Here is a 26,218-nt window from a genome sequence, read left to right as displayed (position 1 = left end):
AGATAATACAAAAGCAGATTGACGACCTGACGGTTGTTATCTTCGCAAAATAAAGACAAAACGCGGATTGATCGCTTGCTTGAGCTGGGGTAAAACGGTTTCCGCCTTCTCTGTTCCTTTTCCTCCGCTAGAAGGTAACGTGGTCGCTTCGGCTGCTAGCAGTCGCTCACTAAAACAGATAAAATTCTTTCTTGTTTAACGTAAGTCTTGGACTTTTGTGTAAGATATAATTGCTGGGTTGAATATTTATCACCCAGTATAATAGTAAATGGGCACATTTTACAAAAAACGGTCAAATATGCTATGTTAGGCCTCGCCGTGCGGGCTCGCTAACATTAGCAAACGGGCTTCTATTAGCCACCATAACGTTTATAAATATATCAACGTGACCTTTTTTCTTTTCTTTTAATATATATACTAGTTAGTGAGTCTTCCCCACGTACTGTTTTTGTTGTTACTCCCAATTACCAATATTGGGGTGTTCGTTTGACTTCCTGTCACTTTGGCCTTACGCCGTCCAGCTCACGCTGAACTGAAATGCGCTTGAATTTATTGAAATGTAGAATATGGCACTTGAATTAATTTGTCCAGAAATATAGAAGGAGGTTGTGAAGCTTAGGGATTTGGGCAAAACAAAGAGTGGTTTCACCAGACGTCCTAAATGTGATGAACACTTTGAAAAACGATCAATTTTGGTTAATACATGCGGTGGGAGAGGTTTAAATGTTAACATTCCTTAGCAATTATATTGTGAAGCGTATGAACGTTTTTTTTTTTTTTAATGAGTTTTTATTTTATGTGTCTGAGAATAGTAGCCTGACGTCCTGTCACAGAACAACAAAATTGAACGTAATCTTGTCTAATGTCCAGGTTCACCATGTCGGCCCATTTGCAGTGGATGGTGATCAGGAACTGCTCCAGCTTCCTCCTCAAGAGGAACGGACAAACCTACAGCACTGTGAGTCATCTGAAATTGTGTCCTTAATTATCCTCCAAGTATAATAGTAAAACGCCTTAATACAATTTCAAACTCATCTAACATCCCCCTTTCAGATGAATAAGATATTAGCTGGTCTCCTCCACTAGTTATTCCACTGCTAACATCTAAGGGTGTTGAAAAAATATAAAAATACAAAGATAGGTGCAGTACATTAAAATTGTTGAGTTGGCTTTACATTTATTGCAATGTGAATGTGCTGCTAATCGCCTGCTGGCTAACGGCAGGAACCCAACAACCTGAAGGCCAGGAACTCATTCCGCTTCAATGGGCTGGTGCACAAGAAGACGGTGGGCGTGCAGCCGGCAGCTGATGGCAAAGGAGTGGTCGTCGTTATCAAGAAGCGCGCAGGTATGGGCTTCAACTAAAGTACTTGACTACCTACTTGGCTTTAATTTAATTACGTACAAAAGCTCTTGGAAAGAAGTTAGCTTGCATGCTAAGATGATGTTTTGTGGTTTTCCAGGTCAGAACAAGCCTGTCACTTCTTACAACAAGATCACCATCAACAAGAACGCCCGCGCCACTCTCAACAGCGTGAGGAACATCATCCGCAAGAACAAGTACAGGAAGGACCTCCGCATGGTCAGTGTTGCTCTTTTAAAAAAAAATCAATAAATGTTTTCCCTCATGATCCTTATTGTCATTTGTTGTCGTCGCTTCCAGGCCGCCCTGCGTCGTGCCAGTGCCATTCTCAAGAGCCAGAAGCCTGTGGTGGTCAAGAAGAAGCGCACCAGGGCTACCAAGACAGCATAAATGGACATATCCAATGATGCAGAATAAAATCTTTTTGTTTGGGAAAAACTTTGTTCATGTCTATTTTTTTTGGGGGTGTTTTCGACAAAAGACTGCTTCATATAGACAAAATCCGCATCCTTTATCTTTGCCCATGTCAAAGCCCAGGATGGATTTTTGCAGCACCCCCGCAGGCAGCTTTCCATCCATCGCATTGGAAAGTAAAGCCTCCCCTCCTCCCTTCGGTGTTCAAACGCCAAGCACAAATCAATCTCAGCCAGCGAATCTCTCCGAGTCATGTTCCCGCGCGTCGGCTGCCATGAGGCCTACATCGTTGTCGCTTCCCCTCATCACCGCGCACATGCTGCTGCTGCTGCTGCCAGGAGCCGCCTTTGAGCTGCAGGACACCATCCATGAGCTTATAGAGGAGAACATCCACCTCCACGACCAGCTGGAGAACCTCACGCAAGCCCTCGGGAAGCTCCGACGCATGCTCTGGCATCACTCCAATGGTAGCGCTTCATTTTATTTTCAATGTTCTTATGAAGAAAAAATGAATAATTCATATATGGCTTATAAATAATAGTGAAATAACTTATTGTGAAATTGTGAAACTCACAATGGCAGAATCAGCACTTTTATAATATGGTGTCCATTTTTCATTTCCTATCCATGTCATCTCTGCCTCTAATCCTCCCCAGCAACCAGCATTTATTGCTATGATCCTATAATCCACAGAATTAACGGTGATAAATTTCACACTGTATCTTATGCTATATTTAAATCAAGATATTTTTTAGTATTTAATCCTCTCCACTTAAGTCATCCTAAAATTTTAATTTACTTTGTCGCTAGCTCAGTCTTGTGCCATATTTTTTCTGTAGTATTCAAATGTGTATATTTTTAAACTTATTATCCAAATAGCCACAGAAATAACTTTTGATGCGAGCTGATTTTTTATTTGCATTCAAAATACTAGTTATAGGCCTACATATGGTATTAGTTTGTCTAGTCTTCTGTTTTGATCTTAACATTTAAGATTATTCATTTATGTAACCCTTCTCAAATAGCCTCCCCCGCTATGACCCTGACTCCCCAACCCATAGTATTTATCTTCCTGTACTGTACTACAATACACTGCAATGGCACATCCACTACAGTAAGGGGCAGTAGCATCCTCATTGTCAGGGAGCATGTGCAGCCAGGAAGTATACTTTTTTTTTTTTCTCTTTTTTTTTTTAGAAATCTAGTTTTGCTTTAATGTTAGTAAGGATACAAGGTTATGCAGATGTGTGTTTTAGTGTAAAAATAACATTTCTGTAATGCCATTTTATTATCCACATTTCTTATTAGCCTATAAAAAAAACATTTTATTCTACTCCAGCAAAAAAAAAAAATCCTTAATCTTAGAAACCACAAAATTATGCACTAAACCTTGTCAACAGAATTTTAATCATTTAACACTACACCTAAATTGCATTTAATTATGAAAGTATCCACATAGCTCACCAACATTCAGCTCTTGTGCGTTTGTAGACCCAACACATCACGAGCATCACAAGGAAGACATCCATCATCTCTGGGAAGAGTGGTCGCAGCGAGGTGTGTATCCCATCATCATCATCATCATCATCATCACCAAAATAAATGGAACATTATCATACTTTTGCCATCAGGGTTAAGCGCAGACACTCATCTGCTTCTGGAACACACCTTCTGCGGACGTGACCTGCACGGTTCTGCCGGGCCTCGCCCTGGCGGGCCCAGTCTGGTCCTGATGACCATGATGGCGACGACCGCCGCCTACTTGAGCTCATTGATGCAATCAACAATAATAAATGACTAACATGGAAACAAATATGCATGTTGGAGCTCTTAGGTAGGATACATAGCAGATTGCGTCAAAGAAAATTGTTCTGTGTATTTTAATGACGAAAAATATTTGTACAAACATACAGTAATGATAAAAGTACCTAGAATTAAAAAGTGAACAGTTTGTAACACTGCAACTTTTCATTGAGTTATGAATCCCACTACACTTCTAGGCAGTTCAAAAAAAAAAAAATGTTAATTTTATTGTATATAATACATAGAAACTTCAAATTTTCATTTCAAAAGGTAAATATCCTTTCCATACATGGTGTCAATATAGTCTAGAGCAAACAAAAAAAGACATTAATAAGGTGAAATAATTTAAAAAGAAGTGCTGACTCATTTGTGACTACAGCCTTTTCCAGACACGTATTTGATCAGTTTCTGTGAAGTCATACAGAAAAGTGTTAACCACATCGGTCTTAATTTAAAAAAGAAAAAAAAAAAAAGTGCTGAGGCAACACTTAACCGAAAGTTCCTGCAATCCACCCAACGCCACATCGTCCAGCAAGTCGAAGTTGATGTTATCCTTGTTAGCTTCAGAAACGCACACGGTCTGGCATCATGAGATAAACAAAAAACGTGAGCTCTACACAAGTTGGATTAGTGATTCTGATTTGACATAATCAAAAGCCATTTGCCAAGGTAAATAAACCCAAAAATGTTTTTAGCGAGAATGCTACATTAGCACTGGTGAAAACCCGATACCGTTTTGTGTTCACATTTCTTGGCAATAATATATTATATGTGACCTCACTTGTCTAAACATGACATTCTGATTAATATTACATTTGTGGAATATGAGTTATGCAGCAAAATCCAGCCATTTGTATCCATCTTAGAAGGCGGCCATTTTGCCACTTGCTGTCGACTTTAGACGACATCACAGTTCCTCAGGCATCGACCAATCACAGCTCACCTGTTTTCTGAAGCTGCCCTGTGATTGGTTGTTACCTGAGCAACTGTGACATCATCTTCAGTCAACAGCAAGTGGCAAAATGGATTCGAGCTTATAGTCGATATTTGCTTTTAAATGATATGACATTGAAAAGTATTTTGTGGAAGTAGTCCCCCTGATCCCCGTCCATACCTGTCCACGCCCCGTGGTTACGCTGATGTGTGCTGCAGATCCGGCTCTTGAGCATTCCAAATCTCCCACCGAGGCCACAGCCCTAGATAAGTAGAACAAATTAATTTTTACTTCCCGATTTGGAAACACAATCCTTACTAAATGACTGACAATGATTTCTGCTTCATTTTATAAATAAATATGTAATTGTCATGATGTACTCCATTCTGACTGGCTAATGCTAATAAGCGAGCTACTCGCGGACACTTTTGTCCCTCAAAAGGACGGCTATTCATACAAAACGCTTCAGGAATGTATACAGAGACGCATTTTAACATTACTCACCGGCATATGCTCTCCCTACGCTGCAAAACCAAAAATCAACTTTTATTGCCATAACTTGATTGTGACTTTTCCTTCTACTCTCTAATGTGGCGACAACTTAACTGTGTATCAGAATGTACAGAACCACACTGCCCCTAAGTGGCCAAAAGGGGTACAACATGAACAGCATTCCTAGTACACAAACAAGGGCAAGACAGTATAAAATAATTAAAATAAAATCGATTTCAGGACATCTAAAATCGATTCTAAATTGTACTAAATGAGAATCGTGATTCTTATGAGAATCTATTTTTGGGCACACCCCTAATAAATAACCTCAATTCACAAATAGATAAAATCCATTAACTGTCCTATCCTGCAACATAGTGCCAAACCTCATGAATACCTCAGTTTGGGTTTGGTTGGCTCATTGCTGGGCTTTCTCAAGCGGCCTCTGGTTACAACGCTTGCAGAAGCCCTGCGGAGATGTGAACAGAGATTTGAAACAAAAGTGACACGGTACAGACATGCTGTGAGATGACGCCAGTGACGTGCAGTGAGCGCTAGGCCTGGGTAGGCAGCCAGTCGTAAATTGTGATGCACACAATTACAAATTTGTGTGTCGGTATATTTTCATTTAAAAAAAAAAAAAAAAAAAAAAAGGAGGACACTCTGCCTGACTAATATTGAAATCTTACTTGACAGAAATGATTTGATGATGCCGCTCCACACATTCTGGGCATTTTTTGAACGCTAAGTGAGGTACGCAAACCTGTGGGTCTGCCCGCCTCCCATTTGCCACACAATGAAAACAATTTCACTCATTAATAAAAACCCGTCCGGATGCCCAGAAAAGGATGAAACAGCCTAATTCCTCAGCTTGCAGCATTTTTGCCTGCAGGTCAAAAGAAGTCACGAGTCCTTTTTAATTGAGCTATGAAAATCACCAAATGTTGTCACTTTCAAACCTATATAGGTAGCGTAGGCTATATGAAATGCAAAAATTATTTAAAAAAATAGAAGAAGCCAAATGGTTTCATTTCAGCCTTGGTCAGGCAGTGCCTACTACCTTGCCTGCCGTGAAGACACGTCAATGTTTCCCGCGCTAAGACTGCCGGTGATAGACTTGCTTTCCTTTGCACCTTTGGCCCCCTAAAACAACAACAACAAAAAATACACAAAAGGTATACTCAACTCAATGTTACGGTGATACTCCCACAAGTACCTTGGGTGTCTTGCCAGAGTTCTTTCGAGTCAAACTGGATTGTATCGGATCAGCTGATTTTCCTTAAAAATGAAAAAAAAAAAAGGAATAAAAATACAGTAAATACATAAATGTTTATAAGTACGTACGTACAGAATGAAATGCATTCCAGATTTTTTATTTATTTTTTTTTAAACAAAAATTCAAAAATTCTTGAGAAAATGTCAATATGAATTTTCCATGGGACATAAAGTGAGCATTCTCAGAGTTCTTAAAGTGAGAATTCTGAGATTAAAGTCAGAATACTAAGTGAGAATCTGGCCAACCTTTTCTTCACTGGCTTTAACCCTCTTCCGTACAATGATGCGAATGTTAACGTGTTTAAAAAAAAATAATAATAATAAAAATAATTGCACAATAAGGCAATTTTTTTTTATTTTTTATAAGAGCTAGTATCAGCCGATTTAATCAGCGGGTCTAACAATAATAATAATAAAAACAACAGCAATTGTTATTATTATTATTATTATGATTATTATTCAATAGCAAAGAATTCATAGCTCAATAGATGCTTGAATTTGTATTCTGCCTAGTGCATTAAAGGTCATGGTCAAAAAAACAAAACTTAACCTCTTCTGCTGGTCAACCTGCTGAGGATCCGCTGCATCATCTCAGGGGAGTCCTGCTTCTGCAATCACACCACATAAGTAACTTGTCATCACTTCTACCCACCTTTAGATGAGACTGCGGCAGAGTAACGCAGCAGCTCACCTGCACGTCAAACACCTCCTTGGTGGCTGGAAATTCTTCTGCCGAAAGTGAACAAAAAGAACATGACGACAACCTTGTATATGCACCCCAAGGTGCTTTGTTAGGGATTTTCAGTTTTTTGTGTGGCAGCTTTCCTGCCACCCGCCTTAAAGATTTGAAACAATATAATTAAGCTGAATATTTTCCAAATGTAGCCCACTCATAATTATTTACACTTCAAAATTAGCCTCTGAATTAAAGTAAGTGAGTGTGATACACCTGCTAGTCGTCCATCGATTAGTTATGTTCATATGTGCCACGTCCAATATGGCGGACACGCTGACGTTTCACAGCAACGGGCAAATCCGCGTGAAGGACTGCACGTGAAAAGAGAATCCGACTCACCACCAGTCAAATCCCCAACCCGCGTCTTTCGAATCGAGGGCGGCAACTTCATCAGTTCCACGTTTAACACTTTGTCGACATTTGCCAGTGAGTTTTCCAGCCAGCTCGCCTGTTCATTCATTCGCTCTTGCGCTGCGTGTCAAAGTTATTAACACATTGAGACGCCGATGACAAGTAAACATGAGTCGACTTCAGGTCGTCTCACCTTCTTTCTCAAATTGCTGAAGTAAGAGCTTCATTTTGCGTCCCCGCAATGTTCTGTTTAACTCGTCCTCATGCTGGACTTTAGCTGCGTTTCTTGACCGCTTTGGAGCCATCCTATCTTGTGCTATTTCGGAAATTGTGCTAAATCGGGGGGAAATGCCCGGCAATCCCCTTTTATACCTCAGGTGTCGCCGGCCAAGTATGGAGAGTTACTATTGGCTGTTGTCCATGTCGTCATTTGACGACCCAATAAGGATTGTAGCTATTGGCTACCCTAAAAAAAAAGACTTTTCACATTTCCTGCTAAAAAATGTTTATATTACAGAAGCTAAAACTGCCTAGTTAGAAAAAAACAAGCAAACAACAGAGTCAATAAGTCCCCCCCCACTCCCACACACTCCAACAATTACTTAAACGTTGCAGCACATACAAAGTTAGAAAACAATGAATGAATAAATGAGGTCCATCTGGGTTGAAGACTTCCTATTCATGAAAGTCATTAAATATGAGGATGCTAACAAAAGTAGGGACGCGATTTATGTTGGACATCTCTTTGAATCGGAATCACCTGTTATATCGAACGTTGCATTTTCCAAATAGTTTTTACTAGGACAAAACTGTAAAGGCTGTTACTTATGATAAAAAAAATAAAAAATAAAAAGTCTTAATACTGACAGAAAAAGATGTATTAATTTATAAAAATAAAATTATTCATGAGGAAAAAGTCCTACAAATGGGAAAAAAATGTAATAAACATGTAAATATGGATGTAATTGTGTTCACCTGTATGAAGTTGGGTGCACGAGGAAAAAGTCAGAAAAACTGAAACAAATGTTATTATAATTTTACGATAACATTGTAAAGGCTGTTATTTAGGAGAACAAAAAAAAGTCTTATTAACAGAAAATAAATTTATGAGAATAAAATTCATTTTAGGAAATTTATTTTTAAGACTTTTTTTTTTCTTTTTTTACCTGTTTGAAGTTGGAATATGATAAACTGTCCCAAAAATGAAAAATTATAATTATAGTTTTATACTAGTACAAAATTGTAAAGGCTACTATTTATGATTAAAAAAAAGTTTTAATACTGACAGAAAAAATTTATTTGAGAATAAATTATTTTTCCCACCTGTATGAAGTTAAATGTATGAGGAAAAAGTCCGATAAATGGAAAAAAATGTAATAAATTACATGTATTTTTTCACCTGTTTATGAGGAAAAAGTCATTAAAATGAAAAAAAAAATGTAATTATAATTCTACGATAATAGCATCGTAAGGCATGTTATTTACAAGAACAAAACAGAAAAGTTATTCATTTATGAGAATAAAACTGCGATCTTCTTAAGAGAGAAAAAAAGCATGTTTATGAGGAGAAATTGTGTGTATTTCAAGAAAATAATGAGTTGAAAGAAAACAAGTCTATTCAGAAAATCAGTCAGATACATTCTAGTCTATGTCGAGGTCAGAATCGTCATCGTTGCTGAGATTGCTCTGAACGATGGCGCCGTTGCGGACGGTCTTGGGGACGGCGGGGGCCTTGTCGGGCAGCATGCCGTACTCCTGCAGCAGGGCCTCCACGTCCACGGCGAAGAAGTCGTCGCCCAGCTGGTCGGTGAGCCGCACGAAGTTGCCGATGAGCTCGCCGCCTTTGTAGACCAGCAGGGCGGGCAGAGCGCTGTCCCGGAAGAGCGAGCTGGTGCCGATGGCCGAGCTGCGCACGCTGCAGAACTTGACCAGCGGGTACTCGCGCGCCAGGCACGCCAGGCTGCCGCTCATGGCCTCGCAGCCCGCCACGTCGGGCTCGTAGATGTGGATCATCACCGGCGTGCTCTTGTCCTCCTCGTCCAGCGCCTCCAGGAAGTCCTCGCCGCCGGTCAGCTCCAGGACGCGCTCGAAGCGCTTGCCGCGGCACAGCTGTCGCCGCATCTCCTCCATGCGCTGCGCGCGGTAGTGCTGCAGGAAGTCCTCGTCGTCCGCTTCCTGCTGGAGCATGTTGTACTCCTGCATGGTCATCTGCGCGCAAGAGATGCATCATCTGTACTCTTCTTTGGAAGCAACATGGACTAGGGATGGGAACTGATCGTATAGATGTCAGGTTTGAATGTTGTTTTTTGAAGTTAATTGCTTCCAAATAACTTTTTTTTTTCATCCTTTTCTCTGAGTGAGCAAGACAAGATACAGTAAACACAGGTGCCTTTTTTGCTCTGATTAACTCATTCATTCCCAAAAACGTGTAAAAATGTTTAATATTTTGTCCTTGCCTCCCAAAAATGTGTTTAGACATTTTTTTCTTTTACTTTTATTTTATGCAAGAGCATACAGAAGGCTTTGATGCAGCTTCTGACATGGTGTCAGCAGAGTATAAGAGATCAGCCATAGCGATGTTGCAACAAGCTCTTTTTGTCAGTGTTTTCACCAGGAATGTGAAGATTGACGAAACTTGCTTATATTCTAATGCTAATTGCTGCAAAACGGAAACACATACAAATATACTTTTTTTTCCTGATGAAGGAAGAGACTTTCATCTTTCTTTTGGGAGGCTCCATGTTTTGATAGAAATGGAAGACAATTCTATGGGCCTTGCAAAAGTCAATCTAGTAAAAAATAAATAAATAAATATATATATATAGAAACACTTTTTCTAAAGTAAAATTGTATACGTTCTGTTTAGTCTGTGCTCAATTGACAAAATGCTGTTTGTATTAACAAGAAAATGGATTTTAATTTAGCAGAGTAAAACTAAATTTCTGAGACAAAAAGTATACATTTACAGAATAAAAACATCAATTTTTACAATTATTTATCTTACAATTCATGTTAAGAATAAAAAGTTATTAACAACAATGACCCTCTTATTTTAGAAGACAATTTGAAATTTTTTTTTTAAGTATAAAGTTGTACAAATATGCGCGCTTTTGCTCTGCGACATGACTTACTTTGCATTTGATTTTGTCCTGCAGCTCCTTCTGCTTCTCCTTGTCTTTTTCCAGGTCCAGATCGGAGCGGCACGTCATGGAGAGCTTCTTGATCAGGCGCTCCATCTCGTTCTTCTGCTCATGTTTCTGCTCCACCTCCAGCTGCTTGTACTTCCTCCAGTCATTGATCACACCCTTTGGTCCTGGACGATCACAATAATTGCCGACATTCGTCATTAATTTTCAACATCAATACTTTTTGATAAGCAAAGTGAACCTAGCTAAGCATGGGGTGGTTAACGAGTTTCAAGGTAGTGTTTTAAAAAGTCAAAGTCGGTTTGTGCTGCGATGTCATTGATGTAGCATCTATGGACAATTACAAACCCCTCAATCACTCGCAAATTTACTGTATTCACAGCAGGGTTCGGTTCTTATCCCGCACGAATACTTGAGATTCACTGTATCGGACTGTGTTAGAGCAGCTACCCGTGTTGACCGCGCTGCCGTCGGCGCTGTAGTCGAGCTCAGGCTCGTTGGCGGCGCCGTCTCGGATGGTTTTGGCTTCCCTCTCGTCGTCCTCGTTATCGCTGCCTTCGTCCTCGCTGCTGCTGTAGTAGTACTGCAGCTTCTCCCCCAGGAGCTTGTCGTCTAGCGTCGTCATGGCAACGGCTCACAACACCTATCAGGGTGCAGAGTTTGGTGTATTAGCTTGAGAGCTTTACATTTAAATAAAACAACAAAAATAGCCTTGACAAGTGGGAAAATAGTCTGAATATTATTTTTCAACAACTGGAATAGGAGAAAAATATTTACAATAATTAAGTCACAATTTAATGAGAAAAAAAATATTTTTTTAGAGAACAATAATTACATGTAATTTTACTATGATGATGTTTTTACTTTACACGAATAAAACTTTATTGTTAATGTTGGCAAATAAAGTTGTAAAACTGCAAGGAAAAAAATCTGCTTGAAGAAAATACATTAATTTGCATAGTAGAGAATATATATGTATGTATATATATATATATATATATATATATATATATATATATATATATATATATATATATATATATATATATATATATATTAGAATAACCGTTTTTTTAATGACATTGTTTTACTATTTATTTTAGGTAAGCCCTAACCCTTCTTTGTGTAAAAATTTGATTAATCATTAATTTGCACATCATTTCTTACTTGTTTTGAATCAACATGACAGCTGCAGCCTCAGAAAAACATATATAAACTAAAATATTCCATCACATAATACGTTAATTCAGATTTGTCCAGTGAAGTGTAATAATTGAGAATGACATTTATCTAAGCTGTTAGAAAGGCCTTATATGTGAAATTAGGGCAACCTGACAACAATGCAGACTAGATTACTATTACTAGATTTTTGCATTTTAAACGAGTACATTACGGCCTTCATGATGCAAATTTAACTTGTCCATGTAAATACTATATGTACTCCTCTATTTTATCGATTAATTTGAGGTTTTCAGAGGCACTGATGTATAGCTAAATAAATCGATATGAAGTTGTTAGATGGTATTTAATTAGTGGGTCATTTGACGACGTTAAAAATATATTTTAAAACGCTTACAAGTCAGGAGGAAGGTTATTCTAATCCAATTATCTCATTTATTAAGGACTGAACAACATAACGTGAGCTAGGTTAGCTTTAGCCTCAAACCCCTTTACATTTAGCTAGCTTTATACAAGGAAGTGAAATTTACCTCGAGACTGGTGCCTTTAAATTGATATAGAATTACAGTGAATCTGTATACACCCCGTTGTTACCTTGCTTTATAATCAATTAGTAGACGAAAGTGTGTCGCCGAGCGTCAATGATGCTACTCCAGGTTAGATGCTAACTCCGAAGCAGCATCCGTCACTGAGCGTGAGGCGTTCACGATTTTAACAAAATCCGCAATCGCACGGACGCATATTGACAAAACCCACAATCGCATTGACGCATAACGGCGAACGACGATTACCGGGCATCACCAATTGAAATGTATACACACGTTTTGTGTACTCAAAACGTATTCCGTCTCTGTATATTAATTTCGGTTGACGTCCCAAACTGGAATGACATATCTAGTATTCCTTGGCAGATATTCGCATTTCACATAACGGACATCTGCAGATGAATTGTAGCTATCCGAAATGACGCGTCTCATACGTAATTTGTCCCAGGCGAAATGACGTTGCAGGTATTTGAAATGCCGATTATGAATCGCAAGAATGTGGTTACATATATCCGAAATGTTATTTTTGACCAGGAAAAACTGAATTACAAACAGCTGCAATGCACCCAAAAGATATCCGTTATGTTCAAAGCCTTGCCATTTCTTTTACGTCAACTTAGTGTACTTGAAGGCAACCCAATGACGTCAGCGTTGTACCTTGCCTTTATATGCAGTTCCCGATTTAACCCATAGAGGGCAATATGAAATAACACATTAAAAGTGTGTCCTCGTTTTACGACAGTTCTTGCCGTTCCTCTGCACCCTAATCTATCCCTAACATAATTTATGCCAACATATGATAATGCAGTTGTAACATCATAAAACACAAACGATCACAAAAACTAAAAAATATTTTATTTTAATGCTTACAAATTCTGAAGACAGATAAAAATAAAATAAAGTTCAAAATTTTGTTTAGAAATAAACTTTTGGATTATTTGTTTCACTTGTTACTTCTGAGCTCATTTTAGGTCAAATTAAAAAACATTATCTTTAGATTATATCTGTCTGCCTCTATACCTTTGAACAAAAGTTAGGACGTTGTCCATGAGTGTTGCTGGGAGGCCGATGCGCTAATCCCGCTTGAAAAGTCATATCAACACGTTTCAGCAAATCTTTGGATAAAAAAAAAATAAAAAATACTTCTTGGGCTTAATAGAACATGGCTGTAACTGAGAATCCACAATGCTTGCGCTCTTATAACAATATCAACAGAAAGGCCACTGCCATCAGGCTTTAAAAAAATACAGATACGCATTTAATAGAATTTAATTATGGTGTGTACAATGCAGCGTACTTTATCAAAATGATCTGTTCTGTGAGATACTGTTTTTTTGTCAACATTTCACATCCTGCGATTAAGTTCTCTCGTTTCTCCGCTGCTATCAGTTTTCCGTGTCTCGCCAAAAGAAACACAAAGCTGGCAAGCGAACGGAGGGTGGGAAACGAATGTGCCAACGGAGGCCCGCAGTAGGTGCAGGAAAATGAAAAGAAACACAACAAAGACTTTGATGGCCTCCAATTTTAATGAATTCACTTTCAACTGCTGCATGGCGACAACTCGTCTAGACGGTTTACTTCTTGAAATGAGAGATCTTTCTCACATGACTGTCAGTTTGTAGACAAACACTGGGCTGATTTCCTCACTTAAGGTCCAAGTATGAGACTGCAAAAAATAACACGGCAGTGCAACGGTGTACTGTGTTCAAACAGGCTGCTTTGCATCTAGAACAGCTTGTTAGTTTAAAACCGATTTGACTTGTGTTACAAGGGGACTTCAATAGCCCCTTGAAACATGTCACAGCTCATCCGTCCTCACGCTTCGCTCCTCTGGCGGCACTCGGAACGCCACGTAAGGACACGTCCTGGAATTGAGGCACACCAGGTTCTTCAGCGAGGCCGAGTTGACGATGTCGAAGCCCACTCGGCCCCCGAAGGTGCTGGGCTTCCAGTACTCGGGGGAGCAGATGGGATTACCCAGGAGGCCTTTGAGGGAGAACGGCGCACCCATCTCCACCATGCTCTCTCCGAATATGGCCCCCGGCCGCGTCCTCTCCAGCAGCACGCCGGGGTAAAACTCAAGCGCGTCAATGTCGCCGTACAGCTCTTCCAGAGTGAGCGCTATCTCCTCGCTATCTATGAAAAAATGGCAATAAAAGATACAATCGATTGAATTTTGAAAAACCAAAAACAAAAAAGACTATCTATCAAATGAAAATGACATCACAGTTGCTCAGGGCTCAGAGAACGACCAATCATGGCTCAGCTTGTGAACGTCACATGACCAAACCTAGGAAACGGTGAGCCGTGATTGGATGTTAACTGAGCCCTGAGAGCAACTGTGATGTCATTTTCAGTTGATAGAATGTGACAAAATGGCCGCCCCCTGAGATGGATTAAAAATGGGCGGATTTTGCTGCTTAAAGGGGTAAAAAATAAAAATAAAACAAATTCTTGACAATATGTTCTACACTGGATTTTGACTGATTTTGATTTGATTCATCTGGGGGGAAAAGTATATTTCTACCTATCTGTTTTCATTTTGCAGCAATTAGCATTCGTATATAGCTTAGTGTCATCATTATTCACAAATCCATTTAAAACTGTGGGGAAAACAGCTTGTTGCAACATGGCCCTGGTTGGTCTCTTATACTCTGCTACCACCTGCTGGCTGTTTCTGTAATGACTACCATTGCTTCAACCTTTAACTTCAGTTCAGAGGCTGCATCAAAGCCTTCTGTATACTCTAACATAAAAAAACAAAAAACATATAAATATGTCTTTGGTACACTGTTAATATTTAAAATAGAACGTATTTATACGTCTTTGGGAGCAAATGAGTTAATATTGCGTTAATGGAAAATAAGTTAAGCAGGGGGCGGCCATTTTGCCACTTGTTGTCAACTGAAGATGACATCACAGTTACTCAGCTGAGCAACTGTGATGTAATTTGTCACTCAACAGCAAGTGGCGAAATGGCCGCCCCCTGAGATGGAAAAAAACGGCTGGATTTTGATTCATAACTCATATTCCACAAATGTAATATTAATCAGAATGTCATGTTTAGACTAGTGAGGTCACATAACATTATTGTGAAGAAATGTTTACGGTTGACTTCCACTTTAAAGACAGCACATTGTTAAAATAGTGTACCAAATTAATTCAGTTATTCTCAGTGGTGAAAGTTCACCAAGCAGTAACATCTTACTGTTTGTTATTCCTCTGCACTCCAATTCACATCACGACACAGTTTGACAATAATTAACAAGGGTTGGGCCACTTCCTGGCGGGTGTCAATTATCCCGAGTATTTATTTTCATCTTGTCTCACTCTCTCGTAAAATATGTCGATTACATGCTTTGGCGGCGGCCAGGCAGTTTGTTGTGCTCACCTGTGAACTCTCTGAAGGAAGTGTACGGCTTGAGGTTAAAGCGTTTCCTGTACTCGTTGAAGGACTGCATGCGGAGCTGCCGCGACTCCCTGATTGTCCTCACCGCTACCGGCGTCAACACAGGGTTCACGTTGTGGCCTCCGCCGATCTGTGGGCAAAACAGATGCACGTGGCAGTGGGACCATCATAGACTTTGTCAGCTTTCACAGGCAATTTCTGAGGAAATTGCATTGTTTAGTTAAATCATTACTTTAAAAAAAATGTATTTATACTTCAAATAATTATTAGCATCACCTGGTATGTTAGAAGAAAATTAGCCCCTGACTGACCCCAGTTTCACCGACTGATAATTGTCATTTTTGGCCCCTGAAAAAGGCATTCATATGCACATTAGCACCTATGAACAGCGCAGAGGTGTCATATGTCATCGATAGGCACATATCAAACTGACACATCTTCATTTTCATGCCGGGGCAAGTCTAGTTTATCGCCTTTGGGAATTTGGCAGACGGCGTTGCGCCTCGCTGGGTGTGGACCGAGGGCATTTTTTTATTAGATGCCCTCGGCGCTCCTGACAATTAGGTGACAGAAAGTGGTCTACAATATGGAACAAATAAACACAGGTCTAAGTTGTGGCACAGGTGGTGTAATACCATTTTGGTGGATTTATTCTGAGCTAACAACAGCGTGGGACAATCCCTCAGAATCATTGTAGAAATCAATTTATTGAACAAACTATTATTATTATTAGGGGTGTTAAAAAAAATCGATTCGGCGATATATCGCGATACTACATCGCGCGATTCTCGAATCGATTCAATAATAGGCAAAATCGTTTTTTTTTTTTTAGGATTCACACCTTAAGCATGGAAGAATGTTATATGAACGGAACATTAAGCCTTAATATTTTATTTTAATGCTGTTTAAACATGAAACAGATTACAACCTCTATAAGACTGAAATTTCAGATAAATAAATAATACATTTTCATATAAATCTTACACTCTACAAGCTTACTGATTAGTATTTTCTAAATTTGAATGAAAAAAAATCGCAACAATCGACTTAGAAATTCGTATCGGGATTAATCGGTATCGAATCGAATCGTGACGTGTGAATCGTGATACGAATCGAATCGTCAGGTACGAGGCAATTCACACCCCTAATTATTATCATCTTAAAAATGTGTAGTCAGTCAATATTTATATTGTAAAGAAAAGCCATGAGAATAATCACTAGTAAGCCATTTAGAGATTCAACAAACCCATTATTTCTTTAGTTAAAATTGTTGAAATTTTATGAATTGGTAGATTACAGTCTTCTGCAAATTATGTTAAAGCCGCATAACAAAACGTTGCCATTGAATATTCAAAAGAGATTTGAAAAAAGATAATGCAAGAATAAATAAAAAGGAACCTTAAAAAAAAAGAAAAAAAAAAAAGATTTAGGACCATGGAGTGTTGTGCTTCAGTAAAATGAATCAGCTTATGGAACAATCATAAAAAAGTGGAATAAATGATATAAAATAAATATGTATATATATATATATATATATATATATATATATATATATATATATATATATATATATATATATATATATATATATATGTGTGTGTGTGTGTGTATATGTATTTGACAGCATGAGATAGAAACAACAAATATTATGATGCTAACATTCCTTCCTTCATCCGCTTTTTATACCGCCTTTTCTCACTATGGTTGCGCAATTCCATTTGACTTCGGGCGAGATTTGACTGATGGCCTGCCAATCGCAGTGATGCAAACAGTGAAACTAATAAAACAAAGACCCGTCATGCCCGACCACAAACTGTCAAGGAACAAAAATCAAGCAAAACAAGAAGATTGAGTTTGATAGCCAAAAAAGCTTCACTCTGGTATTTGACTATTTGTCCAGATTGAATTACCCGATTGTCTGAGCGCTCATTACCTGGCCAGCTACTTGGCGGGAAAAGGCATCCACTAGCTTATCCACGCCATAGTGTGTGAGCACAGATGTGTTGAAGACGAACTGCGGGTATGTGAGCTCGTCCCCGTTGATGTGGAAGCTGTCAGGCATCAGCGGGTGCCAGTGGTAGAGCTGGCTGAACTCCAGGGCAATGCGATTCCCGTACTGGAACTGGGCATGGAAGAGCAAGGTGGGGTCGAACTTTAATTGCAGCAGGTAGCCGCTCAGATGCTGCACATATTCTTGGATCACTATTCGGATGGTCTCGCCTGAGGAGGACAAGAAATGCAATGAAAACTAGACTAAATGCAATTTCTGGAGAAATTGCGTGGGACTGCTGAAAGCCGAATGCTAAGATTTGAATGCATGTAGAATGCTTATGAAGTAAATTGAGAGATAAATTATGAAATTATGACCTCCTGGATACTGGACAATGCACTTTACCAACTGTGCCACCGACGGGTATCAGACATCTGGTAATGATGATGAGTTATATATATGGAAGTGGGCGTGGAAAGTGATACTGAGAAAAAGTTCAATGTCTGTCCCATTGAAAATGAATGGGGGAAAGTTGATATTAAACGTTAAATTGTGCAAATACTGTAAGTAATGTGGAATCAGACGGTATATACCCCAGGAGGCATGAATTTTTGAAGCAAGTTGAAATTTGAACAATGTAAATTGGAAGTATTATGTGACAAAAAAGTCTGGAGAATAAAAATCACAATAATATATGTGGGAATGCATTCCCACAATAAATCTAAGTTTCTGTGCTAAGCAGATAGCTCAATTTTTCATTTTGTCTGTAATAAAATAAAAATATGTAAACACGGTTCTCGCTCACCGATGATGATGAGCCGCGTGGTCTGGAACAGCTGCTCGTCATCCCAGCTGGGATGCTCCGCTTTCAGGAGGTCGCACACTCGGTTGTGCTCCCTCAACCACAGCGTGGCGTACAAGCCCAAGCCGGGCAGAAGTCCGAACACTTCCTGGCCGATGGCGAACTGGTCCTCGGGGGCCACGCCTGGGGGGTAGCTCATCTTGACGGGGGCTTCTGCTACAGAGGGAGGGTACATCTCTCCATCAAGCAACTAATGGGGAAAATAATAAGCACAACAAGGTCCTAACACTTAACATAGATTTCCATATTTACATGTAGCTGGGAAAAAAAGCTAACTAGCTGATGGCAGCTAAAATAAACTGTAAAGCTGTACTCCACCTGATACTTCAGTTTCCCATCTTTTAAAAGTCGGAGCTTAAGTTGCCTCTCCAGGTTATCTCCGTAAATGTGCCCCGCATCCACCTGCATAAAAAATATTATGATAATATTGAAATTGTATTATATATTATTATATATTATATTAGACAAAGTCACGAGTTGCAATATGAAAAATGTTACATTATGACCTAATTTTACAAAAAGATATTTTTAATAGATCAAATATTTGTAAAATTATATTAAATTAGATTATAAATGTTATATTACAAAAAAAGTTTACATTTTACTACCAAAGAGTTCAAAGTTTATGAGAATAGTGAATAGTGAATAGGGAAAAAAAATAGTTAAAATAGTACAAAAATGTTTATAATCTATCAAGTACTTCACATCGGCATTTACTTTTATTTTGTTAAAAAATTGAGTTCCCCGAAGATCCTTTCTTGGCACACTTTCAATTAGCGATGAACTATTTTCTACTTAGCTGCCAATATGCTAAACATTTTTGTGGCCATTATTTTTCACATGTTTACGTAATGCAATACAAAATTCACATTTTTTTTTCTTAGCAAGCACTTCGCAGTGCTGGAGGAAACAAACATATGGTCGCTGCAATATGAAAATCACTTGTCATGTTTTTTTTTACATTTTTATGTTGTTGGGATTAAACTCAATTAATGCAGACATGCTAAAAATGTAAAAATGGAAAAATGTTTTTCACATAGTGGCGACGAAATCCAAGTATTAAATACAGTAGTCGCGTCTGAACTGACCCCATGCGCGAGGGCCTTTGTGAAGCCCACGCCCATGCGGTTGTAGGTCTTGAAGAACTGATGGGTGAAGTGTTGCGCAAAGAAGGCAAACATGAGGTTGGAGCATTGCGGGTCGGGTCTAAACGTCCTTCTCTTTAGCAGCTTCTCCACCAGCAGCTCCGGATCGGGCAGCCCAGCTTTGCCTAATAAAAACAGACCGTCTCAATTTTTTGCCGCCTTAAAACGACATCCTACCATGTGATGTGCTAACCTTTGACACCCAGAGGTGTGGGGCAGTCTTCAGGCACTGGCGGAAGGATACGAGTGTAATAGCTTAGGTTGTAGTAGGACTCCCAGCTGAGGTAATTGTATTTTGAGTTGAAGGTTGGAGGGCTGGGAATTAAGTTGAACCTCACTAATAATCACAAATACAATATGTTTGAAATTTGTCAAATCATTTGAAGGAAATTCCTGTTCTGGAGGGTCTTGGGACCTGTGAGGACAAGCCGCATCAAAACGTCCTGCAGGAAGGTGTTGTTGACGACGTCCCAGAACCAGTGGAAGTGGGTGAGGATGTAGTGCACCGTGTCCGGCCCGGGCTTCAGGAGGTCACGCACCCGAGTCCAGAACTCCGCTGTGGTAGGACAACAAGAGGGTACCGCAAATCAATGCTAAACATGACGGGCAGGGTGGCCATTGCAAAAAACATGTTTATGAATAAACATGCCATAAAATATTATTAATGCTATTTTTGACTTTCTCTCTTTCTTTACAATATGTTGTATTTAATTCAACGTAATTGGTCAAATTGATATTCTTGATAGCATTGATCGCAGACATGATCCACAAAAATTGCCTCAATAGCGCCCCCTTGGATATTTCATTTATTTAGTTTTTAATTCAGCCTCCTCTCACAAGTCTTTCAAAGGTCGCTGGACCAAATTACGAGACGGGATCCAGCCTTGGCTCCCTGCCAACCCAAACTCTGAACTCCCGCATTAAATGCTCAAATTTCGCTCAATTGTTTGTATGCGTGTACTCCGCTTAACACAACAGAGGGTTACACAACGGTGTAAGGGCTCCTTGTTCGTGTGAAGCAGAGCAGCAGAGATGGAGGCTGCTATCATGTTCCCTTCAGATATGTGAGTCGAGACCAGGGTTATTATAGTTTTGGTATTTTTCATTTAGTTAGTTTCCATATTAGTTTTATTTTTTATTTTTTTAATGTGTATTACTTGTGCACAATATTTAAAAAACACCACGTCATCTGAAGGTAATTTTCTATTGGCTGCTGCTAGATGACGTCACTTCTGTGTGACACACTTTCAAATGTCCTTATTCCAGTTAATATCAAAATAAATCTACATAAAATCACATTTAAAATCATCCCCAAAGACTCATGCATTAAATTAATTACCAAAGATTAAAACAAAGGACATTTTTGCTATAATTATAGTTTTAGTTAGTTTTGTAATTTTTATTTTATTTCGTTAATGAAATTGTTTTTTGAATTTTAATTTTAGTTTTTTTTTCACAAGTATTACTTAACTAAAATAACCTTGGCTGAGACCAATGGTGGGCAAAGTATGGCTCGCTCAGACATACTGTAATTACATTATTAAGAGCCCTGTAATATTTGCTGCCTCTTTCCCTTTAATTGGGTCGTTCATTAAAATGTCATTCATTTATCATATTGATAAATGTATTTCTTGTAATAAATAAAATGAAAGTATTTTGAAATTAGAAAATTAAAAATTAAATTAAATATGTCATCAAAATGTAATGATATTTGTTCACAATTTACTTTCATTTTATTTTGACAAACTCATATCGGTCATTAAAATACAATTGAGAAAACCTGATTCAGCATATTCTCCTATGATTTATGGACATAACTTAAACTTAATGTAAAATACTGTATGTGCCTTGACTCCATGAGGTTTGGGTCTGGACAGCTAAGAAGGAACACTGTAAGACAGATTACACTCTCTTATTGTCTCATTTTCAAGCAGTAAGGGGCCCCTTTCACCCTCCCCATCTGGGATAGTTCAAATTCCTCTCTCTCTCCCAAAGAGGATATGAAGGGATGTCACGGATGTCAGGCGTGGGATGGGCTGACTCACGGATGGTGCAGTTCTCCCCATGGTAGCCGGTGCGGGTGCAGTCGCACTCGTAGCGGTCGTCTGCGTACCTTACGCACACGCCCCGGTGCTGACACGGCAAATAGCAGCACGGGTTCACTGCGGAGACAAGCGTCAAAAATGTCAGTGTCACCTAAAGCCAAGATTTATTTATTTTTTTAACAGCTGCCATTGCCTGAATCTGGTTTATAATGAAAAATGACTCAAAGGCTGTAGAAGTTATGTAACAGGCCACTACTGGAGGGATCTTATTGAGGAGAACACCTGCCATAAACATGATGATCCACTTCCTTTGGGAAAGTGTCTCATTCTTCATAAAATGACATATCTTGGCCAGATTTTGAGTTGTAATGACTTTTTTATTTACTCGACAGCTCATCCCCATGCAACATATGTCATTCATCAATATGTAAACCCTCTATAAATTCAGTGATCCATCCACCCAAGACCTTTTCACACTACGCTTGTTTTTGTTGGTGTACTTGCACGTTTCAGCACACGTGTATAAAAGCTCCCCGGTGCAAGCTTTCCCATATTTGGGTGTATACGCATAGCAGGCCGCCTACCAGGAAGTAATAGGGAGGCTTTTCCCATTGATTGACCTATTGCTGTTAGCACTTTGAAATCACTCTGCCAGTCCCTATCTCATAAGAAGCGCCTTCTAATGGCAACATGACGAAATTGGAAAATATTAAATTTGAGGATGGGGTGTTCTATTCTTGCTGTCATGACTAGGGTCATGCAGGGGTAATGTTTGGGTCTTGACTCATGACTGGGTCGCGCCAGGGTTAAGTTTGGGTCATGACCGTGAGGTCAAGTGTCTGTTTTGAACTGATGTAATCGGCATCTAATTCCAACTGGTTTTAAGCTATGTGATGTCAGGAGCTATGTGATGTCAAGAATCTTTAATCTCTTTACTGGGTCAACAGCCAACCAGATAATTCTATGTCAGTACTGTTACCCACATGTCTAGCCACAACCAATGAGATTGATTCACTGTCTATTTAAGCCAAACTGAGAAGTGTGTGTGTTGGTCGGATTATTACCTCTGTTCCTCTGTGCAACTCTCGTTGTTTCTCGTCTAGTCAAGTTTATTCCACGCTTCTCGATGTGAATAAAGAGTTAAAATCTTATTTGTGTCTGCGCTTTGGCATCCAACCTCAGCACGTAACACTTACACTCTTGTAACACATACACATTGAATGGGTTCGTTGACAGCACGCTATACATTACTAAGTGCAGTGTGAAAAGACCTTTAAGCCACACACAGCACAATAATCGAGTCCTGTGTATTATGTGCTAATGCTAAAGTAGAATAATCTACAAATGAAAGTTCTTGACATTGTGTTGCACTGTTATCACAGGACACTTCATTAGGTACACCTACCTACACCATCCAAAATCCAATCAACTACATATACGTCATATTGAGTTATAAACTGTAGAATTTGGTGTCAATGAAATTTCTTCACCCCTCCAAAAATTAGATGCCATGACACAAAATAAACTCAGGAAAGACCTGATGCTTAGAGCCAGAAATAAAATACACGGCGTGTAGTGTGTTTATCTTTACAGATACATAAACCGTTGAGTCAGATCCCCGTGGGCAACAAAAAAAAAAAAAAAAATGAAAAAGAAAAAAGGAGGTTAAGGAATCTGTTACTGTAGTACAGAGGAACTACTTGTGTGAGTGTGTGGCTTAGACATGACCCAACAGGTGGAATAAACTGACTAATCACGCTAAATTATTCCTAATTGCTTGCAAATGTGACGCACTGCTTGTACCGTGCAGATTCAGTTGGAAAAAAAGCGTCAAGAGGATTTTCTCCAAACATGCTACAGCATGCCCCCTCGTCCCCCATCCTTGCCAAAAGACACTAACCAGACCTCATCTGCCTGCTATGTGAACTTGGCCCGGGCCGTCAAAAGACGACTCGAGTCATCTTACAAATGATTGTACCATCAGTATTGGCGGGAAAATAGAGTTCTTTGATAATTCTTAAAGAGAAAAAAAAAGTATTGGCGGGAAAATGGCTCAGAGCTGAAAGAGAATGGCAGATGTCATCGTACGGGAGCACAAAATGTATTACTGGATTAATCTTGTAAAGAAAGATAAGTTTGGAATGAGATGGGATGACTGTGAAACTGTTTGTTCCCATGTGTAACAGCTGATAAAACTCATGTGCGTGCCTGTATGTGCACATAAATGTTTGGTGGGTCGCTACAACTGGTCAGACCACATGTCGGACCATAAAGTCGCACAGGAAAAGTCTGTTTGGTGACAAGAACAACACGTTTCTATAGAAACTCATCCTTCCCAGTGGGGTTTCATCTGGACTGAAAACAGATGTCATTGATGCTTGTATAAACCTGACTTGCTGCAGTTTTGCACCAGTTTGATCATCTTTATGGCTGTCAAAGTGCTCCCACAAAACTAGATCTGTTCTTGACAAGCTACGCATTTTTATTGCTGGGAAAAAGTCTGAAAGTAGGTGTTCCACTGTCTAAAATGTGGATTATGGATGAAAAAGTTGGGAGGCGCTGATAACAAATTACATTACGGTATCGGCACTGATAATGATACTGATACTCGGTACTCCTAAAAGTGTCCCAATACGACAGACTAATACCACATGGTATATATCCCTTCTGTGTGGAAGAGATATCAGAAAAGTTTGCGTTTATTTGATAAACAAAACACATAATGGTATTTTCAAGTATTGGTACTCAATACTGGCGAGTACTGAAGTCTAAGTGATTAATCTCGGACGGAAAAAAGTGGAATTGGTGTATCCACTATTACAAAACGTGGGCCACTTTATTCAGAGGATGTGTTTTATTGTTTTTATGTCTTAATATTGTCAGTTCCTAGCTTCATTTCCACTTGTATTACTGTCCAGAATGTTTTAGTTAGTTTTACTCCCTGTTGCCTACAGCTAAAATTATATATATATTTATGTTCTAGCTACTATTTTCTGTGGGGAAAAAGTCATTCTGACTTTGAAATGTTTCACTGGGTCTAATTTATTAATTAACGCAGTGGACTTTTATTATTCGGAAGAAACATTACTGAACAGTGTTTATCTACTTTTTTCCACTTGTATAATAATCGTCCAGGCTATATATTATTCTATTGTTTCCTACGGGAAAATTAGAGAAATTCCACTGTCTGGCCAAAATGTATACACGAATAAAAAGTGAAGTACTGTACATTATTCTGATTGATGTTGGTTTCGTGCAAAACGTTGACTTAACCGGACGTTAAGTTAAGTATAAAGTTCACCCAGCAATGGGAAGTCAAGTCGGCTTGCCATGATGCGATTCAGTTACCTATCGGGAATGTTTATTTAACACATTCGACCAATTGCTTCAAAGACGTTGAGGCAAATGGCCAAAAAGGTGCGCTTATTGACTGAGTAAACTTCCACCTACCAGTTCCGGACGTGACCTCATCCCCATGGCACGCCGGTTCCCGTAGTAGTAGGAGAAGAGCGCATAAGTATCCGAGGATAGAGGCTACACACCGGGGAAGAAGATGAGAGAGCGACGGGGTGAGGATATCACGTTTTTTTTTCTTTTGTTAATTCTTTTCGAACTTACATCTCATCACAGCAGCTCAGCGTGGTGTCATTCCAAGAACGGGAAACACGATAGCTTCAAATCGGTTGATGAGGAGTCCAGACAGGGGAGCGAGAACGAGAGCGTCGGCAGGTTGGCTCGGTGTGCGCGGGAAGAAACAGGCAGATGAGAGCTTTCACCTGCGGGCAGAGAGCGCAGGAGACGAGCGGGGGCGCTGGTTGGCTCAGCTTCACCGTTTAGCGTGCGCGACATCGCCCCCTGCCTGCAATTTCAGACCATGACATGAGGGAACACCTGCGCCACACAAACATGCTCAAACTATATCATATTAGTTTTGATTTTAATTTGAAACATTATGATTCGTTTTTAACGTCATCTTCAATGAGGAGGACATTTGAAAGGAGTGCATATATCCCACCAACAAAATTGCATCCATCAGTGCAAGTTCATTTTATGGGATGTGGGAAGACAAGTCCATATCATTAAAACTTTTTGAGATAATTTTGGCTTTAAACGTTGGCACATTTCATACATATCCCTATACAACAGATCTTAACACTAAGACATGTCTAGTAGGACAGTCTGTCTTCATTATTTTATTCTAGAAATGTGTGTGTTTAAATGTCTTTCGTAGTGGACAATTACAGCATTTCCTCCATTTTGTATCTGCTTTTCTTGAGCAACACTAAATACCACTCTCCAAAGAGCTTGAGATAGTTTTTGTGGATTGTTTACTTGTACGGTCCAAGAAACGCAAACATTCGAATGTTTCAGCCTCAAATACCAGAGTCCAAATTGTGGAAGAAACCTCAACCAGGAATTACTTGACTTACTGTACGTCAAGGTCAACAACCACGTTGATATTTCAGACCGGTGTTGGGGTGCTCTCTTGTGGACAGATTCAACTTGTATGTCTATATTTGTACATCGAC

The 26,218-nt window shown here is 39.3% G+C and overlaps 5 protein-coding genes across 9 annotated transcripts; 2 read left to right on the top strand and 3 right to left on the bottom strand.

The window, feature by feature from the left end:
• The first annotated feature begins 4 nt into the window (after window positions 1-4).
• Window positions 5-1,801, top strand: rpl28 (ribosomal protein L28). Of its 2 annotated transcripts, none has more exons than XM_077496664.1 (5): window positions 5-134; window positions 871-958; window positions 1,225-1,348; window positions 1,464-1,582; window positions 1,664-1,801. In XM_077496664.1, the coding sequence occupies exons 2-5, from the start codon at window positions 878-880 to the stop codon at window positions 1,751-1,753; spliced, it is 414 nt and encodes a 137-aa protein (XP_077352790.1). In that variant the 5' UTR covers window positions 5-134; window positions 871-877; the 3' UTR covers window positions 1,754-1,801. The 2 variants fall into 2 exon arrangements, with proteins under 2 accessions (XP_077352790.1, XP_077352789.1); XM_077496663.1 differs by having other exon boundaries at window positions 118-200.
• Window positions 1,802-1,838: 37 nt separating this feature from the next.
• LOC144001960 (uncharacterized) lies at window positions 1,839-3,741 on the top strand. The gene is made up of 3 exons (XM_077496662.1): window positions 1,839-2,244; window positions 3,269-3,334; window positions 3,409-3,741. The coding sequence occupies exons 1-3, from the start codon at window positions 1,887-1,889 to the stop codon at window positions 3,576-3,578; spliced, it is 594 nt and encodes a 197-aa protein (XP_077352788.1). The 5' UTR covers window positions 1,839-1,886; the 3' UTR covers window positions 3,579-3,741.
• cdca9 (cell division cycle associated 9) lies at window positions 3,634-7,736 on the bottom strand. Its single transcript, XM_077496659.1, has 10 exons — window positions 7,562-7,736; window positions 7,357-7,488; window positions 6,973-7,010; window positions 6,832-6,889; window positions 6,223-6,284; window positions 6,067-6,149; window positions 5,404-5,475; window positions 4,695-4,776; window positions 4,074-4,160; window positions 3,634-3,988 (listed from the first exon to the last, which is right to left on the bottom strand). Exons 1-10 carry the CDS (start codon window positions 7,671-7,673, stop codon window positions 3,944-3,946), a joined length of 771 nt encoding a protein of 256 aa, XP_077352785.1. The 5' UTR covers window positions 7,674-7,736; the 3' UTR covers window positions 3,634-3,943.
• A 492-nt stretch (window positions 7,737-8,228) lies between these two features.
• pdcl (phosducin-like) lies at window positions 8,229-12,824 on the bottom strand. Of its 3 annotated transcripts, none has more exons than XM_077498002.1 (4): window positions 12,515-12,824; window positions 10,965-11,157; window positions 10,500-10,681; window positions 8,229-9,576 (listed from the first exon to the last, which is right to left on the bottom strand). In XM_077498002.1, the coding sequence occupies exons 2-4, from the start codon at window positions 11,137-11,139 to the stop codon at window positions 9,010-9,012; spliced, it is 924 nt and encodes a 307-aa protein (XP_077354128.1). In that variant the 5' UTR covers window positions 11,140-11,157; window positions 12,515-12,824; the 3' UTR covers window positions 8,229-9,009. The 3 variants fall into 3 exon arrangements, with proteins under 3 accessions (XP_077354128.1, XP_077354126.1, XP_077354127.1); XM_077498000.1 differs by lacking the exon at window positions 12,515-12,824 and adding an exon at window positions 12,288-12,454; XM_077498001.1 differs by lacking the exon at window positions 12,515-12,824 and adding an exon at window positions 12,224-12,400.
• A 921-nt stretch (window positions 12,825-13,745) lies between these two features.
• LOC144002604 (prostaglandin G/H synthase 1-like) lies at window positions 13,746-25,533 on the bottom strand. Of its 2 annotated transcripts, none has more exons than XM_077497993.1 (11): window positions 25,308-25,532; window positions 25,140-25,223; window positions 21,690-21,806; window positions 20,060-20,200; window positions 19,838-19,981; window positions 19,588-19,769; window positions 18,818-18,901; window positions 18,443-18,689; window positions 17,581-17,867; window positions 15,630-15,777; window positions 13,746-14,374 (listed from the first exon to the last, which is right to left on the bottom strand). In XM_077497993.1, the coding sequence occupies exons 1-11, from the start codon at window positions 25,312-25,314 to the stop codon at window positions 14,037-14,039; spliced, it is 1,779 nt and encodes a 592-aa protein (XP_077354119.1). In that variant the 5' UTR covers window positions 25,315-25,532; the 3' UTR covers window positions 13,746-14,036. The 2 variants fall into 2 exon arrangements, with proteins under 2 accessions (XP_077354119.1, XP_077354120.1); XM_077497994.1 differs by having other exon boundaries at window positions 14,219-14,370; window positions 25,308-25,533.
• Between the last annotated feature and the right edge of the window lie 685 nt (window positions 25,534-26,218).

The sequence above is a fragment of the Festucalex cinctus genome, chromosome 15 (genome assembly GCF_051991245.1).
Source record: "Festucalex cinctus isolate MCC-2025b chromosome 15, RoL_Fcin_1.0, whole genome shotgun sequence".
Lineage (NCBI taxonomy): Eukaryota > Metazoa > Chordata > Actinopteri > Syngnathiformes > Syngnathidae > Festucalex > Festucalex cinctus.
The sequence above is the reverse complement of the archived record's forward strand: the minus strand, read 5'-3'. Positions and strand labels throughout refer to the sequence as shown.